We start from the raw sequence: 21,442 nt of genomic DNA, 5'->3' as shown, positions 1-21,442 counted from the left end.
GAAAATTTCACCCAAATCCTCTGTGACAGTTAAATAATGTCACAGCCCAGGGTTGGGCAAGAAAAGGAGAGTTTGGGTTGTTCCATTTCATGGATTTGCTTTATTTTCCTTTATTTCCATTATTTTCCTTGGGTTTTCTCCTTTATTCCTTCATTTCTCCTTTCAAAACAATGAAACTCTGTTGTATTTTCCTTTTTTATTGTATTTTCCTTTTTTGTTGTATTTTCCTATTTTTGTTTTATTTACTTGTCCATTACCACAGCAGCAAAGAGTTTCTGGATGGGCTTTTCCCCAAATTCTGGTTGTTTCATTGTCCCTCTTTCCACCATGGTGAAAGGATTCCCAGAAAGTGGAATCTGCTCCTCCAAACCAGCAGCTTTGGCAACTCCTGGAAAAGCTGAAACACCAAATTTTCCTCCTGTTCCAGCCTTTGTAGGGAATTGGGAGTTTGGCAAGTGAGGTTTTAGTGGTTTTATAGGAAATAATATTTTTAAATAGAAATAAGATAAAAATATAATATAAATAATAACAATATAATAAAAACATCGAATAATAGAAATAATTGTATAAAATATTTATACTTATAATTTATATTTATATAATATAAATTAATTATATATTTATAAACATATCATCTATATATAAATATAAATATTTTAATATAAATTTATGTATAATATTAAAATATTTATAAATCTATATAATATAACTATTCTAATAATATATTTTAATAATATATATAATATATTGTTTCATAATAAAATTCTACCACTGAGATGCGCAATTTGAGCAAATCCCACCACGTTTTGTTCCCCATGTATTTTCCCTGATTTCATTGCAAAAATCCCAGCCTGGAATTTTGAAAACACAACCAAAAAAAAACCCCAGTTAACAAACCTCCCTCCCCACATCAACCACACTTTTGGCAACTTTTTATTATCCAGAACCAACTTCTCCTGCTTGATTTTGTGTCTTCCTATCCCTGTGATCACCTCTCCAATTTTAAGGAGGAAAAATAGATCAGGAGAGATGAGCTGGGAAAGGCCAGGGAATAAATTTGGCTTTTATAAAAAAATAGGAAAAGAGAGGGAAGGGATCACCCAGGGATCAGCAAGGGCAGGAGATGCTCTGGAAATTAGAATTTATTTTGGATTTTGGTAGTTTTCCAGCTTTTCTCACTCTTTCAGTGCCTCCAGCATTTTGGATATTGGGCAAAAAATGGGATAAAATTCAGAGTCTGGATTAAGATTTTAGGGTCTGGTTTTCTTTCCTCCTTTCACCCCTGTGTTTATTCCCAGGAAAATGTTGAATTCCATAAAATGTGACAGAATTTGTGCCCAGGAAGGACAAATTCCCTTTGAATATCAGAGTGATCACCTCTCCAATATTTAGAAGGAAAAATAGAACAGGGAAGATGAGGTGGGAATGAATTTGCATTTCCCTTATTAATTCAGGAAAAGAAAGGGATCACCCAGGGATCAGCAAAGGCAGGAGATGCTCTGGAAATTAGAATTTTATTTGGATTTTGGTAGTTTTCCAGCTTTTCTCACTCTTTCAGTGCCTCCAGCATTTTGGATGTTGGGCAAAAAATGGGATACAATTCCATTTTGTCCCATTTGTCCATTGCTTTGACACTTTGGGATCTGTTTTTCCATCCTTCCATTCCTCCTTTCATCCCTGTGTTTATTCCTCCATGAATTCCCAGGAAAATGCTGAATTCCATAAAATGTGAAAGAATTTGTGCCAAGGAAGGACAAATTCCCTTTGAACACCAGAGCTTGGAGAGGTGCAATGACTTTTCCTCCAGAAGAATTTCAGGTTTTGCAGCTCCTGACTCACGTTTTGGGATTTATTTCCTCACTCAACGTTCCCATCACTGGAATTATTCCCATGGAATGAGGTGGGGGGCGGGGGGGGGAAATCTCAATATTTAAGATATTTTCATTATTTTCATGATACCAATGTGCTGTCAGGGCCTATAAAATATAATGAGTTTTAAAAAGTCATTTTCCATGGCATTAATTACTGGAAGGAGATCCCTGAACATCCCAAACTGTGAAAAACCAGGAGAAATCCCAAATTTATCCATCCCAGCCCAACTTTGAACTCAAATCCTCACCTCCTTCAACTGGAATCAAGCAGGAAAAAATCATTTGAGGAGCTAAAATGAGAATTATTCATCTAGAAACGCCCGAGGCAAAAAAAACAAGGAGAGAGGGAGGGAGAGGAGAGGATGGGAAATCTCCTGTGAGTTTGGTGAGCGGAGGGGAAAAAAAACCCAGCCTAAGTGTTGCTGGACGTCATTTTTCAATTTGCTCCTGGTAAATGATGATCTCTGGGGCAGGAGAGAGGCAGGGAAAAGGAAAAGCTCAGCCCTGCTGGGGTTCAGTTGCTGCTGGGTTCCTGCAGGGTTTGGGCATCTCTGAACCCCAAAAATGAACCCTGGGCACTTTGGGTTGGCAGCTCCCCTCTCCTGGAGCCTGTACCTGCTGAGGAAAAGCAGAGCAGCCTCGGGGTGCTTTGGTAAATAATCTTTATACTCTTGGGTCAAAATTTGTTATTTTCTTTGGTAAAAATCCCTTATCTTCTTTCGTAAATATTCTTTCTTTTCTTTTGTAAATCTTCTTTTTTTATTTGATAAAAATATTCATTTTATTCACTTTGATAAAAATCCATTATTTGCTTCGGTGAAAAATCTTTATTTTCTTTTCCTTTGTCATGGAGCGGGGATTAACAGCAAGATTTGGTGGGTCCTGCAGTGTTTGGGCATCTCCGAATCCTAAAAATGAACCCTAAAAATGAACCCTGGGCACTTTGGGTTGTCAGTCCTCCTCTCCTGGACCTGCTGAGGAAAAGCAGATTTGTTTGTTAAAATCCTTTATTTTCTTTGGTAAAAATTCTTTCTTTTCATTGGTAAAGATTCTTTATTATCTTTGGTAAAGATAATTGATTTTCGTTTTTGAAAGTTTTGCTTTGTCGTGGAGGGAGGATTAACAGCAAGAATTGGGGGTCCTGCAGGAATCTCTGAACCCCAGAAATGGCTTTGGGCCATCTCAGAACCCCAAAAACGAACCCCAAAAATGAACCCTGGACACTTTGGGTTGGCAGCTCCCCTCTCCTGGAGCCTGTACCTGCTGAGGAAAAGCAGAGCGGCCTCGGGGTGCTTTGGTAAATAATCTTTATACTCTTGGGTCAAAATTTGTTATTTTCTTTGGTAGAAAGCCTTTATTTGGCAAAAAGTCTTTATTTTCTTTGGTAAATGTTCTTTCATTTCTTTGGTAAATGTTCTTTATTTTCTTTGGTAAAAATCCTTTATTTACTTGAGCTAAAATTCTATTATTCTTCTCCTTTGTCGTGGAGTGGGGATTAACAGAAAGACTTGAGGGGGTCCTGAAGAGTTTGGGCATCTCTGAACCCTAAAACTTAACCCTAAAAATGAACCCTGGGCTCTTTGGGTTGGCATCTCCTGTCTCTTGGACCATGGACCTGCTGAGGAAAAGCAGATTTGTTTGGTAAAGATTGGGTTTGTTTGGTAAAAGTTCTTTATTTGCTTTGATTAAAAAAATCTTTATTTTCTTGTGTAAAAATCCTTTCCCTCCTTTGCTAAAAAATCTGTAATTTCTTTGGTAAACGTTCTTTCTTTTCTTTAGTAAAGGTTATTTATTTTCTTTTCCTTTGTCATGGAGTGGGGATTAACAGCAAGAACTGGGGGGTCCTGCAGGGTTTGGGCATCTCTGAACCCTAAAACCTAACCCTGAAAATGAACCCTGAAAATGAACACTAAAAATGAACCCTGGTCACTTTGGGTTGGCATCTGCTGTCTCTTGGACCATGTACCTGCTGAGGAAAAGCAGATTTGTTTGGCAGAGATTCTTTATTTGCTTTGGTAAAATAAATATTTATTTTCTTTGGTAAAATTTCTTTATTTTCTTTGGTAAAAATCCTTTCTCTTCTTTGGTAAAAATCCTTTTTTTTTTTTTTTTTTGGTAAAAAGTCTTTATTTTCTTTGTTAGATGTTCTTTCTTTTCTTTAGTAAAGTTTATATATTTTCTTTTCCTTTGGCATGGAGTGGGGATTAACTGCAAGATTTGGGGGATCCTGAAGGGTTTCGGCATCTCTGTATCCTAAAAATGAACCCTGGGCACTTCTCCTGGTCCATATACCTGCTGAGGAAAAGCAGATTTGTTTGGTAAAGACTGGGTTTGTTTGGTAAAGGTTCATTATTTTCTTTGGTTAAAAAAAAAAAAATCTTTATTTTCTTTGTTAAAAAAATCTTTGTTCTTTTGGTAAAAATCCTTTTTCTTCTTTGGTAAAGGTTCTTTATTTTCTTTGGTAACAATTCTTTATTTTCATTGGTAAAAATTCTTTATTTTCATTGGTAAAGATTCTTTATTATCTTTGGTAAAGATAATTGATTTTTGTTTTTGAAAGTTTTGCTTTGTCGTGGAGTGGAGATTAACAGCAAGAATTGGGGGGGGTCCTGCAGGAATCTCTGAACCCTAAAAATGGGTTTTGGCCATCTCAGAACCCCAAAAATGAACCCTGGGCACTTCTCCTGGTCCACGTACCTGATGAGTAAAAGCAGACTTGTTTGGTAAAGATTCTTTATTTTCTTTGGTAAAAATCATTCATTTTCTTTGATTTTTTTTTCTTTTCTTTGGTAAAGATTATTTTGTTTGGTAAAAATTATTTATTTTCTTTCCTTTTGTCGTGGTGTGGGGATTAACAGCAAAAAACTGGGGGAAAAAAAACGTCTAAAAGTAATTTTTCATTTTTCAATTTGCTCCTTTCTTTTCCCAAAGTTTTCCTTTGTTGTGGAGTGGGGATTAACACCAAGAATTGGGGAATTTTGGGAAAAAAAAAACCCAGACCTCTAAAAAATCAGAATTTCTCTTGGAAATCAGGAACTTCCAGCAGGTTTTGTTGCTCTGAGGAAAACCTTGCAAATCTTTGTAAGTGCCGCCGTTTCTTCATAATGAAATGCCAAAAAATCACTTTTATTTCAAATATTTTTGGGGAGATGATGTCCATGTGGTGGAATTTCATGTGGGATGGTCGGAAATTTGGAAATATTTGGCAAAGGGAGGATGAGGGATCGGGATTTGTTGGTTGGTTTGGGTCCCATGGCTGTTCCAATCCCAAGTTTGATGGTTTTTAATCCCAGTTAAGGGTTCAGCCTCCAGGACTGAGGAGTTTTGAGTCCCTCACAAAAGAAAATGAAATAAAATCCCATCAAAGCACCCAAAATAATTTTAGCAGGAGCATACATGGGATAAAAAAGTAGGAATTTCAACCTTACTTTATAGACATATATATTATATACATAAAATATATATTAATAATATAATATAATATAATATAATATAATATAATATAATATAATTTATTATATTATATAATATTAATTACACTATATTATATTACATACATTGTAATACATATTATATTACATATATTATATATAAATATAATAATATATATGAATAAATTGATATAAATATATATAAATATATATTATAGACCTATATATTTTGCAGTGTATTTATAGGGCAAACCCTGGCACTGAGGGGATGAAATTTGAAATTTGTGCCCAGCCATTCCCTTGGGACAATCCTGCCTTTTCCCTGCTTTGCTTCCACACTTCCAAGGAAGGTTTATTTGGCTTTTGCAAAGCAGGAAAAATAGAGGGAAAATCCTTTTTTTCACCTGCCCAGGGTGTTGTGGCACATCCAGAATAAATGTTGGGGGTTGTGGGATGTTTTCTGCTCTGTCAGGTGAAGGAGTTCTCTGGTTTTGTCTTTTTTTTGTAGCAGCTGAGCAATGAATATTTGAATTTCCTGCTTGAGAGCATGGGATCAAAGGCAATTTAATAATAATAATAATCTTGGAATCAGAGAAGGGCTGAGGTTGAAGAGGGTCTTTGGAGCAAAATCCCTGCCCAGGGATTTTGAGTGTCCAGTCAAGAATGGTCCAGATGGAATTCCTGCTCCCCAGGACACTGCAGATCTAGCAGATAAATCAAATATTCCGGGGCTCTCAGGAGGGTTGCTTTGTGCAGGGAATAACTCAAATATTTGTTAAATATTGCCATGCACAGATTTGATTTTGTGGTGATAATTCAGATTATTCCTGCCTAAAAAATCCTGCCAGGATGATTTCTCCTGGCTAATAAAAGCTAAAATTAGGGCAGTTACAGTCCTTGATTTCATCCCTGTGCAGATGAACTGGAGGAAAATCAGATTTAAAGGCTCTAAAATGAATTTTGCAGTTGATTTTGCATTGTGGGCATCAGGTGCAGCATCTGGATTTTGGAAAACAGGACCTGGATTTGCTCTGAGGCTGATCCTGCTCAGCTTTGGTCACTCCCCAGCAAATTTCCTTTAAAAAGGGGTGGGCACTGTTTGGAGATGCGTTCAGGGAGGTTTTTGTTATAAATAAAAATAGTTGTGGAATAATCTGGAAAGTCTGGATGGGTTTAGGGCAGGGTTGGAACGAGGCTGAAGGGAAAGGGGATGAGCAGAGCTGGAGCTGCAGCCCTTGGTCACAATCCATGTGGAATTCAGGGAGCAGAGAACCAGGGACAAGCTCGGGGTTGGAGTTTGGGGATGAGGAGGCACCAGAGAGGACAAATCCCCTACAAATCCGCTACAAAATTCCCTTCCAAAGGGACAGGAGAGGCCTAAGTGTCCCCACCTGGGATGTGGGATCCACCTGGCTCACCTGGGCTACTCCTTCCCTCTCCCTGGACCAACTCTGATCCCACCCTCGCACAGGGATCCCATCCTGGCACTCAAATCTCCCTCTGCTCCCATCCTGACACAGGGATCTCCCTCTGATCCCTCCTTGGCCCTAAAATCTCTCCTGATCCCATCCTGGCACTCAAATCTCCCTCTGATCCCATCCTGGCACAGGGATCTCCATCTGTGATCCCATCCTGGCACAGGGATCCCATCCTGGCACTCAAATCTCCCTCTGATCCCATCCTGGCACTCAAATCTCCCTCTGATCCCATCCTGGCACTCAAATCTCCCCCGATCCCATCCTGGCCCTCAAATTTCTCCCTGATCCCATCCTGACACAGGGATCTCACTCTGATCCCTCCTTGGCCCTAAAATCTCCCCCTGATCCCTCCCTAGTACCCAAATCTCCCTCTGATCACATCCTGGCCCAAAAATCTCACCTGATCCCATCCTGGCACTCAAATCTCCCCCAGTCCCATCCTGGCACAGGAATCCCATCCTGGCATAGGGATCTCCCCCTGATCTCTCCTTGGCCCTAAAATCTCCCCCTGATCTTTCCCTGGCACTCAAAGCTCCCCCTGATCCCATCCTGACCCTAAAATCTCCCTCTGTGCCCACCTTGGCACAGGGATCCCATCCTGGCACTCAGATCTCCCTCTGATCCCATCTTGGCATAGGGATCACCCTCTGTGATCCCACCCTGGCACTCAAATCTCCCCCTGATCCCTCCCTGGCACTCAAATCCCACCTGGAATAAAGAGGAGCCAAGGTTTTGATGGAAATTTTCCCCTCCCTGAACCCCAGGGCAGATCCGTGGTGGGGACAAAGCCAGCAAGCTCCAAACACTCCAGAAAAAAAAAAAAAAAAGGGAATTCTCTTAATGGGAATTCTCCCCAGGAGAAGAAGGAAGAATTCCCATTAAAATTACTCCCATTTAAATTATTCCCATAAGAATTATTCCCATAAGAATTATTCCCATTATTCCCATTAAAATTATTCCCATAAGAATTATTAACATTATTCCCATGGTTCCCATTTAAATTATTCCCATAAGAATTATTCCCATTAACATTATTCCCATTAAATTATTCCCATTAACATTATTCCCATTATTCCCATTAAAATCATTCCCATTAAATTATTCCCATTATTCCCATAAGAATTATTCCTATAAGAATTATTCCCATTTAAATTATTCCCATTATTCCCATTTAAATTATTACCATAAGAATTATTCCCATAAGAATTATTCCCATTATTCCCATAAGAATTATTCCCATTTAAATTATTCCCATTATTCCCATAAGAATTATTCCCATAAGAATTATTCCCATTATTCCCATTTTATTTATTCCCATAAGAATTATTCCCATTAACATTATTCCTATTAAATTATTCCCATTAACATTATTCCCATTATTCCCATAAGAATTATTCCCATTAACATGATTCCCATTATTCCCCCCTTTTTTGAGCCCAGTTCCTGGTGAGGGTTGCCAGAGGACGCTGGACGTGCAGCCCCTGTGGGATCATCCCTTAGGATGTGATTTCTCCAGGAATCCTCTCCCCTTGCCAATGGGGATCTTTTTTCCCCTTGAAATTCAAGCTCATCTTTTGCTCCACATTCCCCCCCAAATCCTGGAAAGCTCCAGATTTATCCCAGCCTGGATTGGGATTTGCAAAGAATTTTCATCTCAGTGACAGCAACACCAAGCCACGGGGACTTGGACAAAAAAAAATCTGATTTTTCTTCCCTAAAAATCCAAAATTTCTCCACCTCTGGGTATCCAGGATTGCCCTGGGTTGTCCTTGGGACTCCGGTGCCTCCAGATCTTTATATTGCCCTGGGAAATGAGAAAATTTAAGATCTGGATGTCTTGGAAATTCCTGGTTTGACTTATTAATTCATTTAACTCATTAATTCCTGCTTTAACTGAGCTCCTCAGCTCAGGAGTCCCCTAAAATAACCAAATTGTGGCAAACAAACCCCTGAAATGATGGAGTTTTAATCAAAGTTTCTGTGTTAAACTAGGGTTGGATCATCCCCTGGCACATCTCCAGGTATCTCTCCCCTCACCAATGGGGATCTTTTTTCCCCTTGAAATTCAAGCTCATTTTTTTGTTCCACCTTCCCCCAAAATCCTGGAAAGCTCCCGCTTTTCCCCAGCATGGATTGATTGGCCGTGGATTGGGCTTTGCAGAGAATTTTTCATCTCAGTGACAGTGACGCCGAGCTACAGAGGCTCAGACAAAAAAAAAAAATCTGATTTTTTTTCCCTGAAAATCCAAAATTTGTCCATCTCTGGGTATCAGGAGTTATCTTTGGGGTTCTGGTGCCTCCAGATCCTCAAACTGCCCTGGGAAATGAGAAAATTCAGGATCTGAATGTCTTGGAAAATCCTGGTTTAACTGACAGACACTTCCTCAGCTCAGGAGTCCCTTAAAAACAATCAAATCATGGCAGAACCCTGAAATAATCGAGTTTTAATCAAAGTTTCTGTGTTAAATGGGGACTGGAGTGGGAAAATGAAGTAGAAGTGGGAAAAAAAACACTTGTATATTTTGGATCTTGATTAAAAATTTAAAAATCCAGCTAAAAATCCACTTGTACCCAAGGGATCAGGAGCGTTTCCCACAGGGCATTGTTATTTTCTGCTAAACATCACAAATTAAGACTCATTTCCAATTTAAGCTCAGCTTCTGGGACAATTAGAGATGTATTAGGAATGGTCTTATCTCTGTGTAAGGTTTTAATTCTTCTTTTTCCTTTAATAATAAGAATTTAATGGAAAAAATAAATTCTAGACATGACCTGCCTACATCCAGTGCTCGGACCTGAGTCAGAGAATCCCAAAATTATTTAGGTTGGAGAAAATCCTGGACAATGAATGAATATGCAGAGGGATCACAGCTTTGGGGGATTTAAAAACCTTTCTGTTTGAAAGTTTCACTGCTTGAAATTTGGGCTAAGTCAGAGGTGATTTGGGCTGCTCAGAGTTTGGATATTTGATGGATTTGTCCTTCCCGGGCATCACCCTGAAAGAAAACAACAATTCCCTGTGGGAAATGCTCCGGGTGCCTTGGCAATAAGTGACTTTAGAGCTGGAGATTTTGGGCAGCTCTGAGCTTCATATTATGGGATGGTGAGCTCTCTGCACAGAGCAGGGAGACAAAACAATTTCTTCTCCAGCTGGGCACCAAGGACAAATGATCCAAACCTCAGCCCAAGAGCACAAACAACGTGGGCTGGAGAGAGGAAAACAAGCAGGATGGGACTGCATGGGCTAAAGCTGGAATGGGACAATGAACTCCAATGTGCCAATGGAGCAGAGCTGATCACAGTGAGAGCCCCCGGGAGCGCTCGTGCATTTTGGGACCATTTGGGTTCATCTTGGGTGCAGCCCTGGCTGGGCTCTGGTGCTGCCCAAGGTGGATCCATGGAGGAGATCCTTTTCATAAATCCCTGCTTTATTCTGTAACTCTGCCCCTCTGCTCTAGCTCAGCCTTCACAAGGCATCAGTTCAGACATGTGAAGGCATCACTCTGCAGTTGGGATGGATTTTTTTCCTTGCTCAAGAGGAATTTGGGTTCTTAGAGAATCATAAAATCCTGGAATGGGTTGGGAAGGAAGGGATCTTTAAAATCATCCCATTCCAACACGATCCTGAATTCCACAGCACATTCCCAATGCCAGGGATCACCTCGGGAAGGGGGAGCTTTGCCGGGGATTTAAATGGTCTCAGGCTTTCAGGATTTCACCACAAAGAAATGGAGACAAACATGAAATATTGGTTCTCACTTCTCTGCCCCTCAGCTTTTATCAAAGCAGCAGAGAAAGTTCTGTCTACAGGAACCTGCTGAGAAATCAGGCAGTGGTGAGGGTGCTTAAAGCACCACTTTTCCCAACATTCATGGAATCAAGGAATGGTTTGGGTTGGAAGGGACCCTAAAGCCCATCCAGTGCCACCCCTGCCATGGCAGGGACACCTTCCACTGTCCCAGGCTGCTCCAGCCCCAGTGTCCAACCTGGCCTTGGGCACTGCCAGGGATCCAGGGGCAGCCCCAGCTGCTCTGGGAATTCCATCCCAGCCCCTGCCCACCCTGCCAGGGAACAATTCCCAATTCCCAATCTCCCACCCAGCCCTGCCCTCTGGCAGTGGGAGCCATTCCCTGTGTCCTGTCCCTGCATCCCCTGGAAATTGTCTCTCTCCAGGTTTCCTGGGGCTCCTCCAGGCCCTGCAAGGCCACACTGAGCTCAGCACAAAGCTTCTCCTGTGCAGGTGAACAATGCCAGCTGTGCCAGCCTTTCCTGCCAGCAGAGCTGCTCCATCCCTCTGCTCATCCTGGAGCCTCCTCTGGGCTCTCTGCAGCAGCTCCAGCTCCTCCCCGAGCTGGGATCAGCATTCTAGCTGGGCTGGGCTCTCTGGAGGTGCAGAACAGAGGGATCACACCCAGAGCTGGGGATGAGCCAATCTTATTTTCCCAATGCTCAAATCCCAGGACAGCGTCAGGTTTAGGCCTGAGCAGAGCCCAGATCTGGGTATCCAAAGCAGCCCAGAATCTGAAAAAGAACAAAGCTAAAACTTGAGTATCAGTCCCACAGGGGAAGGAGCAAAACCACTCAGGACAAACCCCAAAAATTGATTTTTGCAGCAGAAACTTCTCCCTGTCCCCAGCTCCCCCCAGCAGCAGTTCTGTAAATCCAGGGAGGAAATTCCTTGATGACTTCTGGCAGAATTATTTTTTGTCCTTCCCTGCCTGTCCCCCTCTCCCTTCCCATCAGTGCCAGCAGTTTTAGTCAAGGGGTGATCTCTGGGGTTCAATTTCGGAGGGATGAATTGAGGAAAGGAATTGCCCTTCGTGTGTTGAGCCGTGCCCATCCCACCCAGTTCAGGGAGAAAATTTAGGAAAAATCATTTCCCACATCCTCAAAGAGGAACCACGCTCACCTCCTGAAACATTTAGAGCTTGGATTGTCCTATTGGGAAAGAAAACAGCTCTGGGTCCTAAAGGGGATGGGGTTTTACCCACTGTTATCACCTGGGGATCCTAAAAGTGATTGGGGTTTAACCATTATTGCCTGAGGGTCCTGAAATATTTGGGATTTTACCCACTGTTATCACCTGAGGATCCCTAAAGAATTTGGGATTTTACCCATCGTTATCACCTGAGGATCCCTAAAGGATTTGGGATTTTACCCATCATTATCACCTGAGGATCCTAAAAGCAATGGGGTTTAGCCATTATCACCTGGGGATCCTAAAGGATTTAGGATTTTGCCCATCATTATCATTTGAGGATCCTAAAAGCAGTGGGGTTTAAATCCCCATTATCGCCTAAAAGCAATGGGGTTTTAGCCATTGTCAACTAAGGATCCCAAAAGATTTGGGATTTTACCCAGTGTTATCACCTGAGGATCCTAAAAGCAATGGGGTTTTAGCCATTGTCACCTGAGGATCCTAAAGGATTTGGGATTTTATCCACTGTTTTCATCTGAAGATCCTATAAGCAATGGGGTTTAGCCATTATCACCTGGGGATCCTACAGGATTTGGGATTTTAAGCACCGTTATTAGCTGAGGCTCCTCAAGGGACTGCAAGTCCCTGGGAAGTTTTTCCAGGATCCCAAATAATCCCGTATTTGGAGTTATTTATCTGCCCTGCTCTGCCCGGGGTATGAGCTCTGGCACTTTCGCTGCTCCCGGAGGGATTTGGGGCTGTAACAGAGACCAAAGCCAAAATTCCTGCAGGGATTTCGGCACTTCCCAGTCCTTGGGAGTCAGGGAATTCCCATCCACCCCATTCCTGATGGCATTTTGGGTGATCTCCCGTTGCGTGTGAGGCACCAGTGCAGGAAATAAGGACAAAATCATCCTTTTCTTTATTGTCTGTCCCTTTTCCCTGGGCGATGTTTCATTAAAAAGCCCCAAATAATTTAATTTAATTTATAGGATTTTTTTTTTCAGCTCAGGCAGTGGCTCCAGTGCAATAAATATTTGCAGGGATAATTCAACAACCCGACAAAAATACATTTATAGTGGTGTTTTAAGTGTGTTTTGCTTCTAGCAATGAACCAGCAGCTCCGTGAATGGATGAGATTTGTAGGACCGGGGATTTTTTGGGCATAAATTAAAGGAATTCAGGTGCAAAAGGGAAGAACTTGGCCAGGGAATATTGACCTGCGTTGTTCAGGCTGGTTAAAATTCACCCCGAAATTGTTGCTGCCTCTCTCTGGCGCTTCCAAAGCTTTCCTCGGCTGCGGTGTGGGGAAAAAAAATCGGGGTTTTGTGTTCGAGGATTCCGTGGAGGATGGAAATTCCCTTGGGGTTTGTTTCCAGCGGATATAAATTGGTGTCAAAATACAAACTGAGGAAGTTGTAAGACCCGTGGCGATTCCCAAAAACGATCCCAAAACCCTGCCCGAGCGCCCGTCTTAAATTCAGGGATGCTAAAAACCCCATGTCGGGACGAGCAGCATCAGCTTCGCGTCGTTTCCCATTCCCAAAAGCTGCTTAATTCCCGTTTTTCCAGAGCAACACAACACGAGGACAACCAACAGCACTGAGAGCTGCTGTCCTTATCATGCAAAAATAAAATTAGAGAGGAGAGGATGAATAGAATTGGGAAAAAAAAAAAAAAAAAAAAAAAAAAAAAAAAAAAAAAAAACTAAAAAAAAAACCCAAATAAAACCAAACGCAGCCAGGTGCGGGCGGTGCTAATGGGGCTGTAAAATAAACAGCTCGATCTGCACCAAAATATCAAAATATCCTCCCCGCGGTGTTTGCCCTGGCTGCTCTCTCTGATTTAACTCCTCACCTTCCCTCGCAAAAGCTTCCGTGCAGTGAAATAGAAAATTGTCGCCTTTAACCCACATTAAATCCTGATAACGCCGGGAATTTATGGGGAAAAACGTAAATACTGCGGATTTTCTGCTAAATCGTGCCGTTTTCTGGGTCTCCCCACGCGCGTGGGGTGCGTTTATTTATTTTGTGTTTATTTAGTGTTTATTTTGCGTTTATTCAGTGTTTATTTTGTGTTTACAAGGAGCTCGAATTGAGGCGAGATGCAAAGCAGGGAGTGAAATTCGGCTCAAAATGTTCATGAATTTAAATGTAAAATCCTCCCCAGCCCTCGACTAAAAAGAAGAGAACCAATGAAAGGCTTATTTTTTCACGTTTTAGCAGATGGATGCACATCAGTAAAATAACTCTTCTTATCTCTGCCATGCCCGTAAAAAGTTATCAGCCACTAATACAGCCCAGATGCTTTTTAAGCTGTGGTTTGTAACAGCCGTTCGCCTCGATATTTCTCTCTTTTTTCCCTTAAAATAGAAAAGTTAATTAAATTCGGGATCGTTGCACTCGAAAAAGTGGAAAACACGGGATTTAAAAAAAAAAAAAAAAGAAAGGAAAATTTTTAAAACTCAGAAAAATTTAGGAACTTGGCGTGAAATAGTCCAAGCACCAAATTCTGCTGTGCTTAAACACAGGGACCTGTTGCAAGTGCGGCGGGCGGGCGCTTTTTTGTGGGGGACAGGACCCGAAAATGACCCTGGGCAGTGCCAGGATGGGCAGCCCCGGGTGCCCCGCCAGGGGACAGCGGGACAGGGACCCCGGAGCCCGGGGGGATGCGGGAAAAGCTTCGCTGGGGCCGGGAATTCGGGACCCCGGCGCATCCCTCTCCCCGCAGCAGGCGCCGAGATCTCCCCGCCGGTTTAATTTTATTTTTTTCTTTTTTTTTTTCCCAGTTTAATTGCGTTAAAGCCCGCAGCATCAAAGGCAGGGACTCGCTGGTGCTCCGTCCCCGCAGCGTCCCCAAAGCGGCTCCCGGCGAAGCCGAGCATCCCCTGGTCCGTGGGGTGCCCGGGGCGCTGTCCCGGGGCTGCGGAGGATCTCAGCTGCTGTGGGGACAGGAGGGACCGTGGTGGGAGCAGCTCCCGAGGCTGTAGTGGCCACTCATCCCAAATCCCAACCCCAAATCCCAAATCCTGGGGCGCTGTCCCGGGGATGCGGGAGGTCTCAGCCCCTGTGGGGACAGGAGGTGCCGTGGTCGGAGCAGCTCCCGAGGCCGCAGCGGCCGTTCCCAATCCCGAATCCCGACTCCAAATCGCAAATCCCGACTCAAAATCCCAAATCCCCAGTCCCAAATCCCGGGGTCTCCCCCCCCCCCCCGCCCCCACCCCGGTGCCGCTCGGCCGGCGTGCGGCGCGCGCCCTCCAGCGGCCACGGTGGGAACTGCACTCAGCGCGCCCCCGCCGCGGCTCCCCCCGACGGGAGCGGCCCCGGGGGATCCCCGCGACCACCTGCAACGCTCCATCCCTCCATCCCTCCATCCCTCCATCCCTCCATCCCTCCATCCATCCATCCATCCATCCATCCATCCATCCATCCATCCATCATCCATCCATCCCTCCATCCATCCATCATCCATCCCTCCATCCCTCCATCCCTCCATCCATCCATCCATCCATCCCTCCATCCATCCATCATCCATCCATCCATCCATCCATCCATCCATCCATCCATCCATCCCTCCATCCATCCATCCATCCATCCCTCCATCCATCCATCCCTCCATCCCTCCATCCCTCCATCATCCCTCCATCCCTCCATCCATCCATCCATCCATCCATCATCCATCCATCCATCCATCCATCCATCATCCATCCCTCCATCCATCCCTCCATCCCTCCATCCATCCATCCATCCCTCCATCCATCCATCATCCATCCATCCATCCCTCCATCCATCCATCCATCCATCCATCCATTCTCCATCCATCCCTCCCTCCATCCATCCATCCATCCATCCATCATCCATCATCCCTCCATCCATCCCTCCATCCATCCATCCATCCCTCCATCCCTCCACCCATCCATCCATCCATCCATCCATCCATCCATCCATCATCCATCCATCCATCCATCCATCCATCCATCCATCCATCCATCCCTCCATCCGTCCATCCCCCGCCCGCCGCCGCGGCTGCTCTGAGCTGAGGCGGCCCGCGGGTGGCCGCGGGGAGGGGCGGGGATGCGGCGGGCGAGGAGGGTGAGAGTTGGCGGAGGGAAGGGCAAAGACAGCGCCGAGAGCGCGGCGGGGACGGGTCGGGATCGCCCTGTTCCGGTCTGGGTTCCGGCATTGGCAGGGACGGGTCGGGATCGTCCCGTTCCTGGTCTGGGTTACGCTCGCGGAATCGGCGACCAGCATTAAAAAAAAAAAAAAAAAGATTTTTTTTTTTTTTTTTTTAAAGCCACCAAAACCAAAAAACCCCAGCCCGACCCTGCAGCCCCGCCTCCACCCAGCATCCTCGCTACCGGCTCCGCGGGCTCAGAGCGACCGGCGGCTGGCGACCCGCTGGTGGCCGTGTGGCTGTGCCCGAGCTGTTCCCGGCGGTGCTGTCCCCGCGCTGGGCTGTGCAGAGGAGGAGGACGAGAAGGAGGAGGAGGAGGAGGAGGGCTGGCAGGGATGGCCCTGGCTGGGAGCGCCGCCGCCGCCCCAACAAATCGAGCGGCGCCGGGCGCCCCTCGGGGCCGCGCTCTTGTCCAAGGGGGCGGCGGGGACACCGAGCCGGCGGTGGCCGTGTCCGGGACCCCCTCAGGCGTCCCCCCAACAGCTCCGGAGCAGAGAGCGCCGACAGCTCGCCCGGGAAGGAGCGGGGGCCACCCGGGGAGGAGCGGGGGCCACCCGGGGAGGATCGGGGCCGGCGGCGGGCATGTGGCGGGGCGGTGTCTGCGGCTCTGCGGGCACCTTGCGGGCACCGGGGGCGGGCGGCCCGTGAGCCGCGGGCGAGCAGGAGCCTCGGCGGACAGGCGGGCACAGCCGGGGGTCGCAGGAGCGGGGGGTGCCGACGGCCGGGCGGCTGCGGAGCCGCGGTGCCCCGGGGGACGAGGCGCGGTCGCGGTGTCCCCGCCGAGCCGGCGCTCGGCCCGCGCCGATTCCGGGAGCCCCCGGCCCGCGGCCGCGCCCCGGTAGGGCCGTGATTGGCCGGTGCCCTCCCCGTATGCAAAGCACCGGGGGAATGACATTCCTCCGCACGCCTCCGCCGCCCCGACTCGCTCCCGGCCACCTCCAGCCAGCCCGGCGGCCGCCGGCCGGGCGCGCTCGCACCGCGGCCCCGCGCATCCCACCCCGGCAGGAATTCTCCGTGCCCACGGGAAGCTCCCGGCCGTGGAAACGCGCTCGGGCTGAGCGGAGGCTGGAGCAGCTCTCTAAACCCGGCTGGCAACTCTGGGGTTTGATCGCGCCCGCTGCTTTCCGCCTCTGTCGCCGTTGTGGGGTCACCCTCTCCCGCCGCCGCCTCGTTTCGCGGAAGGAAAGATTTCACCCGTTCAAAAGTAGAGATTGCGCTGAGTGGGGAGGGCTTTTTTTTTTTTTTTTCCGCTTTTTTAATTTTTATTTTTCTGCCGCCGCCGGTGGTTTTGGGTTTCTGCGTGCGCGGCGGGCTCCATCCCGCAGGACGAGAGGGAGAAAAGCCATGTTTGCCAAAGCAGCCTTCCACCTGCTGCCGTTCAAATATTGTTAAGCAGCCGGTTTCTGTGGCCGAATTAGAGGAAGACTGCCTGAGATACTGAAAAAAAAAAAAAAAGAATTGGCAACGAGCGCCGAAGTTGTTGCAGACTGTTGGTTTGACTGCTGAGGAGGACGTGAGTGGGAGAGAGAGAGCGCTGTTGCACACACAAAACCACAGAGAGAACCCACAATTTAACCAACATCCCCAACCCCGAGTTTGCAGCTGTTGGACCTCTCAGCTCCGGCGCTTGCGATCGGCTGTGACTTTTCTTTAAATTAATGAAAGCGTTGTACCAAAGATAAAGATCTGAAGCGTGAATGCCATGCACTGAGCTTTTATTTTCTTTTATTTTTTCCTTTTTTTTTTTTTTTCTTTTTGCGCAAGAATGATTGAAAGGTCATGACACGAGCGCTCTTAGAGCAACGCCAACCAAACTACTGAAGCTCATTTTCAAGGCTGCTTAAAAAAGAAAAAAAAAGAAAAGAAAATCTCGCGGAGAACATTAATGGATTCCTGTTGTGTTTAAATTCTCTACAGATTCTATTGTAAATATTTGATGAAGTCCGGTAGATGTGCGTGTGCGTGAGTGTGTGGCCGTGAATTTGTATCCAGTTGTAGCCAGCTGACCTTTGCTCAGCAAGCTGAGCTCGCGATCCGCCTCCTCCGAAGAACAGCCCCGAATTTCCCTCCAAGAGCGATTTTTGCCTCCAGAAGACGCCGGCGCGTTTTGCTTTCTCTTGGGACCGGAGAGAAATCACCTGGAAGGAACTGGGGAGCGCAGGCTCTGCGCGTGTTCCCGACCGCCTCTCGTGCTTGCTCGCCTCCCTGTTTTTCCTTTTTCCTGGCACTTTGGGATGAGCTTTGGCCCCGCTCACTTTCCGCGTCCCGGCCGCGCTAAAACCGCTCCCGCACGACCCTCGCGCTTATCGGATTAACGGGATCTGTTCCGCCGGGCCAGGAAGCCGAGAGTTAAGGCTATCGGCAAAAAATTAACTCGGGGGACTGGAGCAGGACCAACTTCTCCGCGGGGCCGCAGCCCGCGCCCGTTTATGTTGGTCCCCAGAGAGCGGCTCGCTGAGGAGTTGCGCTCGCGTGGCCGCTTTGTAGGAACTCAGTGGAGGTGTTGTGTGGCTCTAAAGGCTTGTTGTGATGCGTATCCCCGTAGATACCAGCACCAGCCGCCGCTTCACGCCGCCCTCCACCACGCTGAGCCCGGGGAAGATGAGCGAGCCGCTGGCGCTGCCCGGCGCCGAGCACAGCGGGGCTTTGCCGGGGAAGCTGCGCAGCGCCGACCGCAGCATGGTGGAGGTCCTGGCGGATCACCCCGGGGAGCTGGTGCGCACCGACAGCCCCAACTTCCTCTGCTCCGTGCTGCCCACGCACTGGCGCTGCAACAAGACGCTGCCCATCGCCTTCAAGGTAGGTCCTGGGCAGGGGTGGGTGGGGATGGGGGGGAAAAAGCGGGGGAAGGATGCGGGGATGGGGGCTCAGATCTGCTCCCGGCTCGCTCCACGCTTCCCTCCTTCCATCCTTTCCCTCTTTCCATCCTTTTTACGTTCCCTCCTTCCTTCCACCCTCTTCCTTTCCTTTCCTTTCCTTTCCTTTCCTTTCCTTTCCTTTCCTTTCCTTTCCTTTCCTTTCCTTTCCTTTCCTTTCCTTTCCTTTCCTTTCCTTTCCTTTCCTTTCCTTTCCTTTCCTTTCCTTTCCTTTCCTTTCCTTTCCTTTCCTTTCCTTTCCTTTCCTTTCCTTTCCTTTCCTTTCCTTTCCTTTCCTTTCCTTTCCTTCTATCCTTTCCTTTCCTTCTATCCTTTCCTTTTCTTCTATCCTTTCCTTTCCCTCCATCCTTCCACCCTTTCCCTCTTTCCATCCCTTCCCTCTTTCCCTCCATCCTTTCCTTTCCCTCTTTCCCTCCATCCTTTCCTTTCCCTCTTTCCCTCCATCCTTTCCTTTCCCTCTTTCCCTCCATCCTTTCCGTCCTTCCCGCTCCGGGCCGCGCTCGGGGCAGGAGCGGGGGCAGCCAGGGAATGCGAAGGGCCGGGAAAATCTCCCTGCAGCCGCTGCCTCCCTCTTCTCCCCATTCAGAACTCTGGCAGTGACAGGCGGCTCTGCTCAAGGGGCAAAAACAGAAATCAATACATTTTATTTCCAAAATAAAGAGTTGGCTGCGCTGGGGAGCAGATGCCGCAGCTGGACACGGGCGGCCCGGAACTGGAGGAGCCCAGGGATCCCCTAGAAGTCGCCCAGGGTGGTGGCAGGTCCCTCTGTCCCTCGGTCCCGCTGCTACCCACGGGGGACGCCCGCCCGCAGCCCCGGCCGCGCTCGGGACGTGCCGGCTTTCCCCTGCCGGGGACTCTCGGAGGGACAAAACAGCCCAAAACAACCCAGCGACAGTCCCAAACCCCACATTTCCTCTTTTACTGGCCCGGTTTAACAGCAGCAAAAGTCGCGGCCTAACCCGGGCAGACTGCTTGGAGTTCTCCCCCCGTTTGCAGAGTCCCTTGCTAAATCCAAGTAAAATCCGGGAAAAGATGGGGAGAGTGAATGGGAGAGAACGTCCCGGCTCCCTCCTGTCCCGAGCCGTGCGGGGGATGCTTGTGGCGCTTTCCTCCCTTCCCGTTACCCGGCTCCCAGGAAAATCCTCCTCCCTTGGAGTGAAATCCTCCTCCCTTGGAGTGAAATCCTCCTCCCTTGGAGTAAATTCCTCCTCCCCTGGAGTAAATTCCTCCTCCCGTCGCTCACGCTGTTTTTTTGACCCGGGACTGTCGCTGACTCCCTGAACTCGCTGTTTTCTCGCTGCTGCTGTAGATTGGCTCCCGAGCGAGGGGAGGAAAAGGGAATTCTTCTCCTTATCCTTTTATCCGAGCCGGGAGCCGCACGGACACGCAGCTCCTGGGAGCCCCGGGGCTTCATTTAGGATCGGGATTTGCCAAGCCTGAGCTTCTTTTTGCGGTCACTGAACCCCGGCTGCTTCGGCATAACCTTTTTTTTTTTTTTTTCTGTGTGTCGAAGGCCACCAGGCTCGAGCCTTTCCTGTGTTTTGGGGAGAGGAGAAACGAGGGAGAAGGGAATCAGCTCAGCTTCGGGAATTCCTGCTGAGGAGGGAAAAGTTTTATTGTGTCTGCTCTCGTTTTCCGCAGATAAGAGCGGGGCAAAGGGAGGAACCGACCACGGGGTCACTTCCGAAATTCCCACATTTAGATTAATTATTACACTCTTCCCCACGCACCGGGCTGTTAATTAGCCGGGAAGTTTTCCTGCTGGAAAAATCCGGGAGTGCAAGGCGCTCCGCCCCGCCGGGAAGGGAGATAAGAGAAATCCCGATTTTTCCTGGGGGATCCCACTCCGGGTGACATCCCGGAGGAAGGACAGGAGAGGTGGCTCTTCCCGATCCCCATCCCATCCCTGGGAATGCCGCGAAGATGTGGAAATCGCCTCTGGAAAAAAATTCCAGGGGGTTTCAGAGATGCCCGCAGCCGCTTTCCCTCCTCTGTCCCCAGCAGCCTCAGCGTTCATCCCGCTCCAAACGCAGCTTCTCCAGGAGTTTGGGAAACTGGGACAATTCCACCTGGAAATAACCATGAGAAAAATAAAATAAAATAAATTAACCAAACCCACCCGAAAATTAGGAGAAGGTTTCATGAGGAGAGCCTGGAAGGGTGGGCTGGGAGGCACCTGCTGGCTCCGTGTTCTTCATCTTCCCCCTCAAATTCTCTCTCCGTGGGCGGCTGAGAAATAAATCCCGAAAGGATTTGCTACATCTCAGTGGTTTTCCACTATATATTAAGTATTTGCAAAGCCATTTTTTAAAATTCGGGATTTTTCAGATCGTTTGGCCCAGGGAAAAAAAAAAACAAATTCACTTCAGATCATTCCTCTGCTGCCAATATTTTAGTGTGTATCTGACAAAAAGTGCTGAGCTTGATTGAGTATTTGTTGTTTTTATTCATTGTAGGAATAAAAAGAGGCAGGCAGAGACTTTTCTCCTCACATTTAGAAAAATCCACTAAAAATCTGCAGGATTTGGGTTATTATTTCAAACCAAAGTGATCCATTTTCATTGGTTTTTCCTAAATTTAAGAAGGATTGTGAGAAACTTAAAAAATAATTCACAATAACCAATAAGGCGCCATATAAATTCATTGTCCAAATGCTGTTAAGAATCCAAATCTGCATTTAAGAGGCCAATTTGGA

At 47.0% G+C, this 21,442-nt stretch overlaps 1 protein-coding gene and 2 long non-coding RNA genes across 5 annotated transcripts in view; 1 reads left to right on the top strand and 2 right to left on the bottom strand.

Annotated features, from left to right (window-relative positions):
• RUNX1 (RUNX family transcription factor 1) overlaps positions 1-21,442 on the top strand; it is a 176,855-nt gene that overhangs the window by 70,865 nt on the left and 84,548 nt on the right. For all 3 annotated transcript variants that reach the window (XM_068179488.1, XM_068179486.1, XM_068179487.1), the window contains one exon: positions 18,417-18,670. In XM_068179488.1, coding sequence (XP_068035589.1) covers positions 18,417-18,670 — 254 coding nt within the window. The remainder of the gene's footprint in view (positions 1-18,416; positions 18,671-21,442) is intronic.
• Positions 1-21,442, bottom strand: part of LOC137468128 (uncharacterized) — a 292,269-nt gene that overhangs the window by 216,060 nt on the left and 54,767 nt on the right. The window lies entirely within an intron of this gene.
• LOC137468129 (uncharacterized) lies at positions 17,131-18,487 on the bottom strand. Its single transcript, XR_010995768.1, has 2 exons — positions 17,879-18,487; positions 17,131-17,308 (listed from the first exon to the last, which is right to left on the bottom strand). It is a non-coding gene; the product is annotated as an uncharacterized lncRNA (long non-coding RNA).

The sequence above is a fragment of the Anomalospiza imberbis genome, chromosome 2 (genome assembly GCF_031753505.1).
Source record: "Anomalospiza imberbis isolate Cuckoo-Finch-1a 21T00152 chromosome 2, ASM3175350v1, whole genome shotgun sequence".
In the NCBI taxonomy this organism is placed as follows: Eukaryota; Metazoa; Chordata; class Aves; order Passeriformes; family Viduidae; genus Anomalospiza; species Anomalospiza imberbis.
This window is presented reverse-complemented; position numbering and strand designations above follow the sequence as displayed.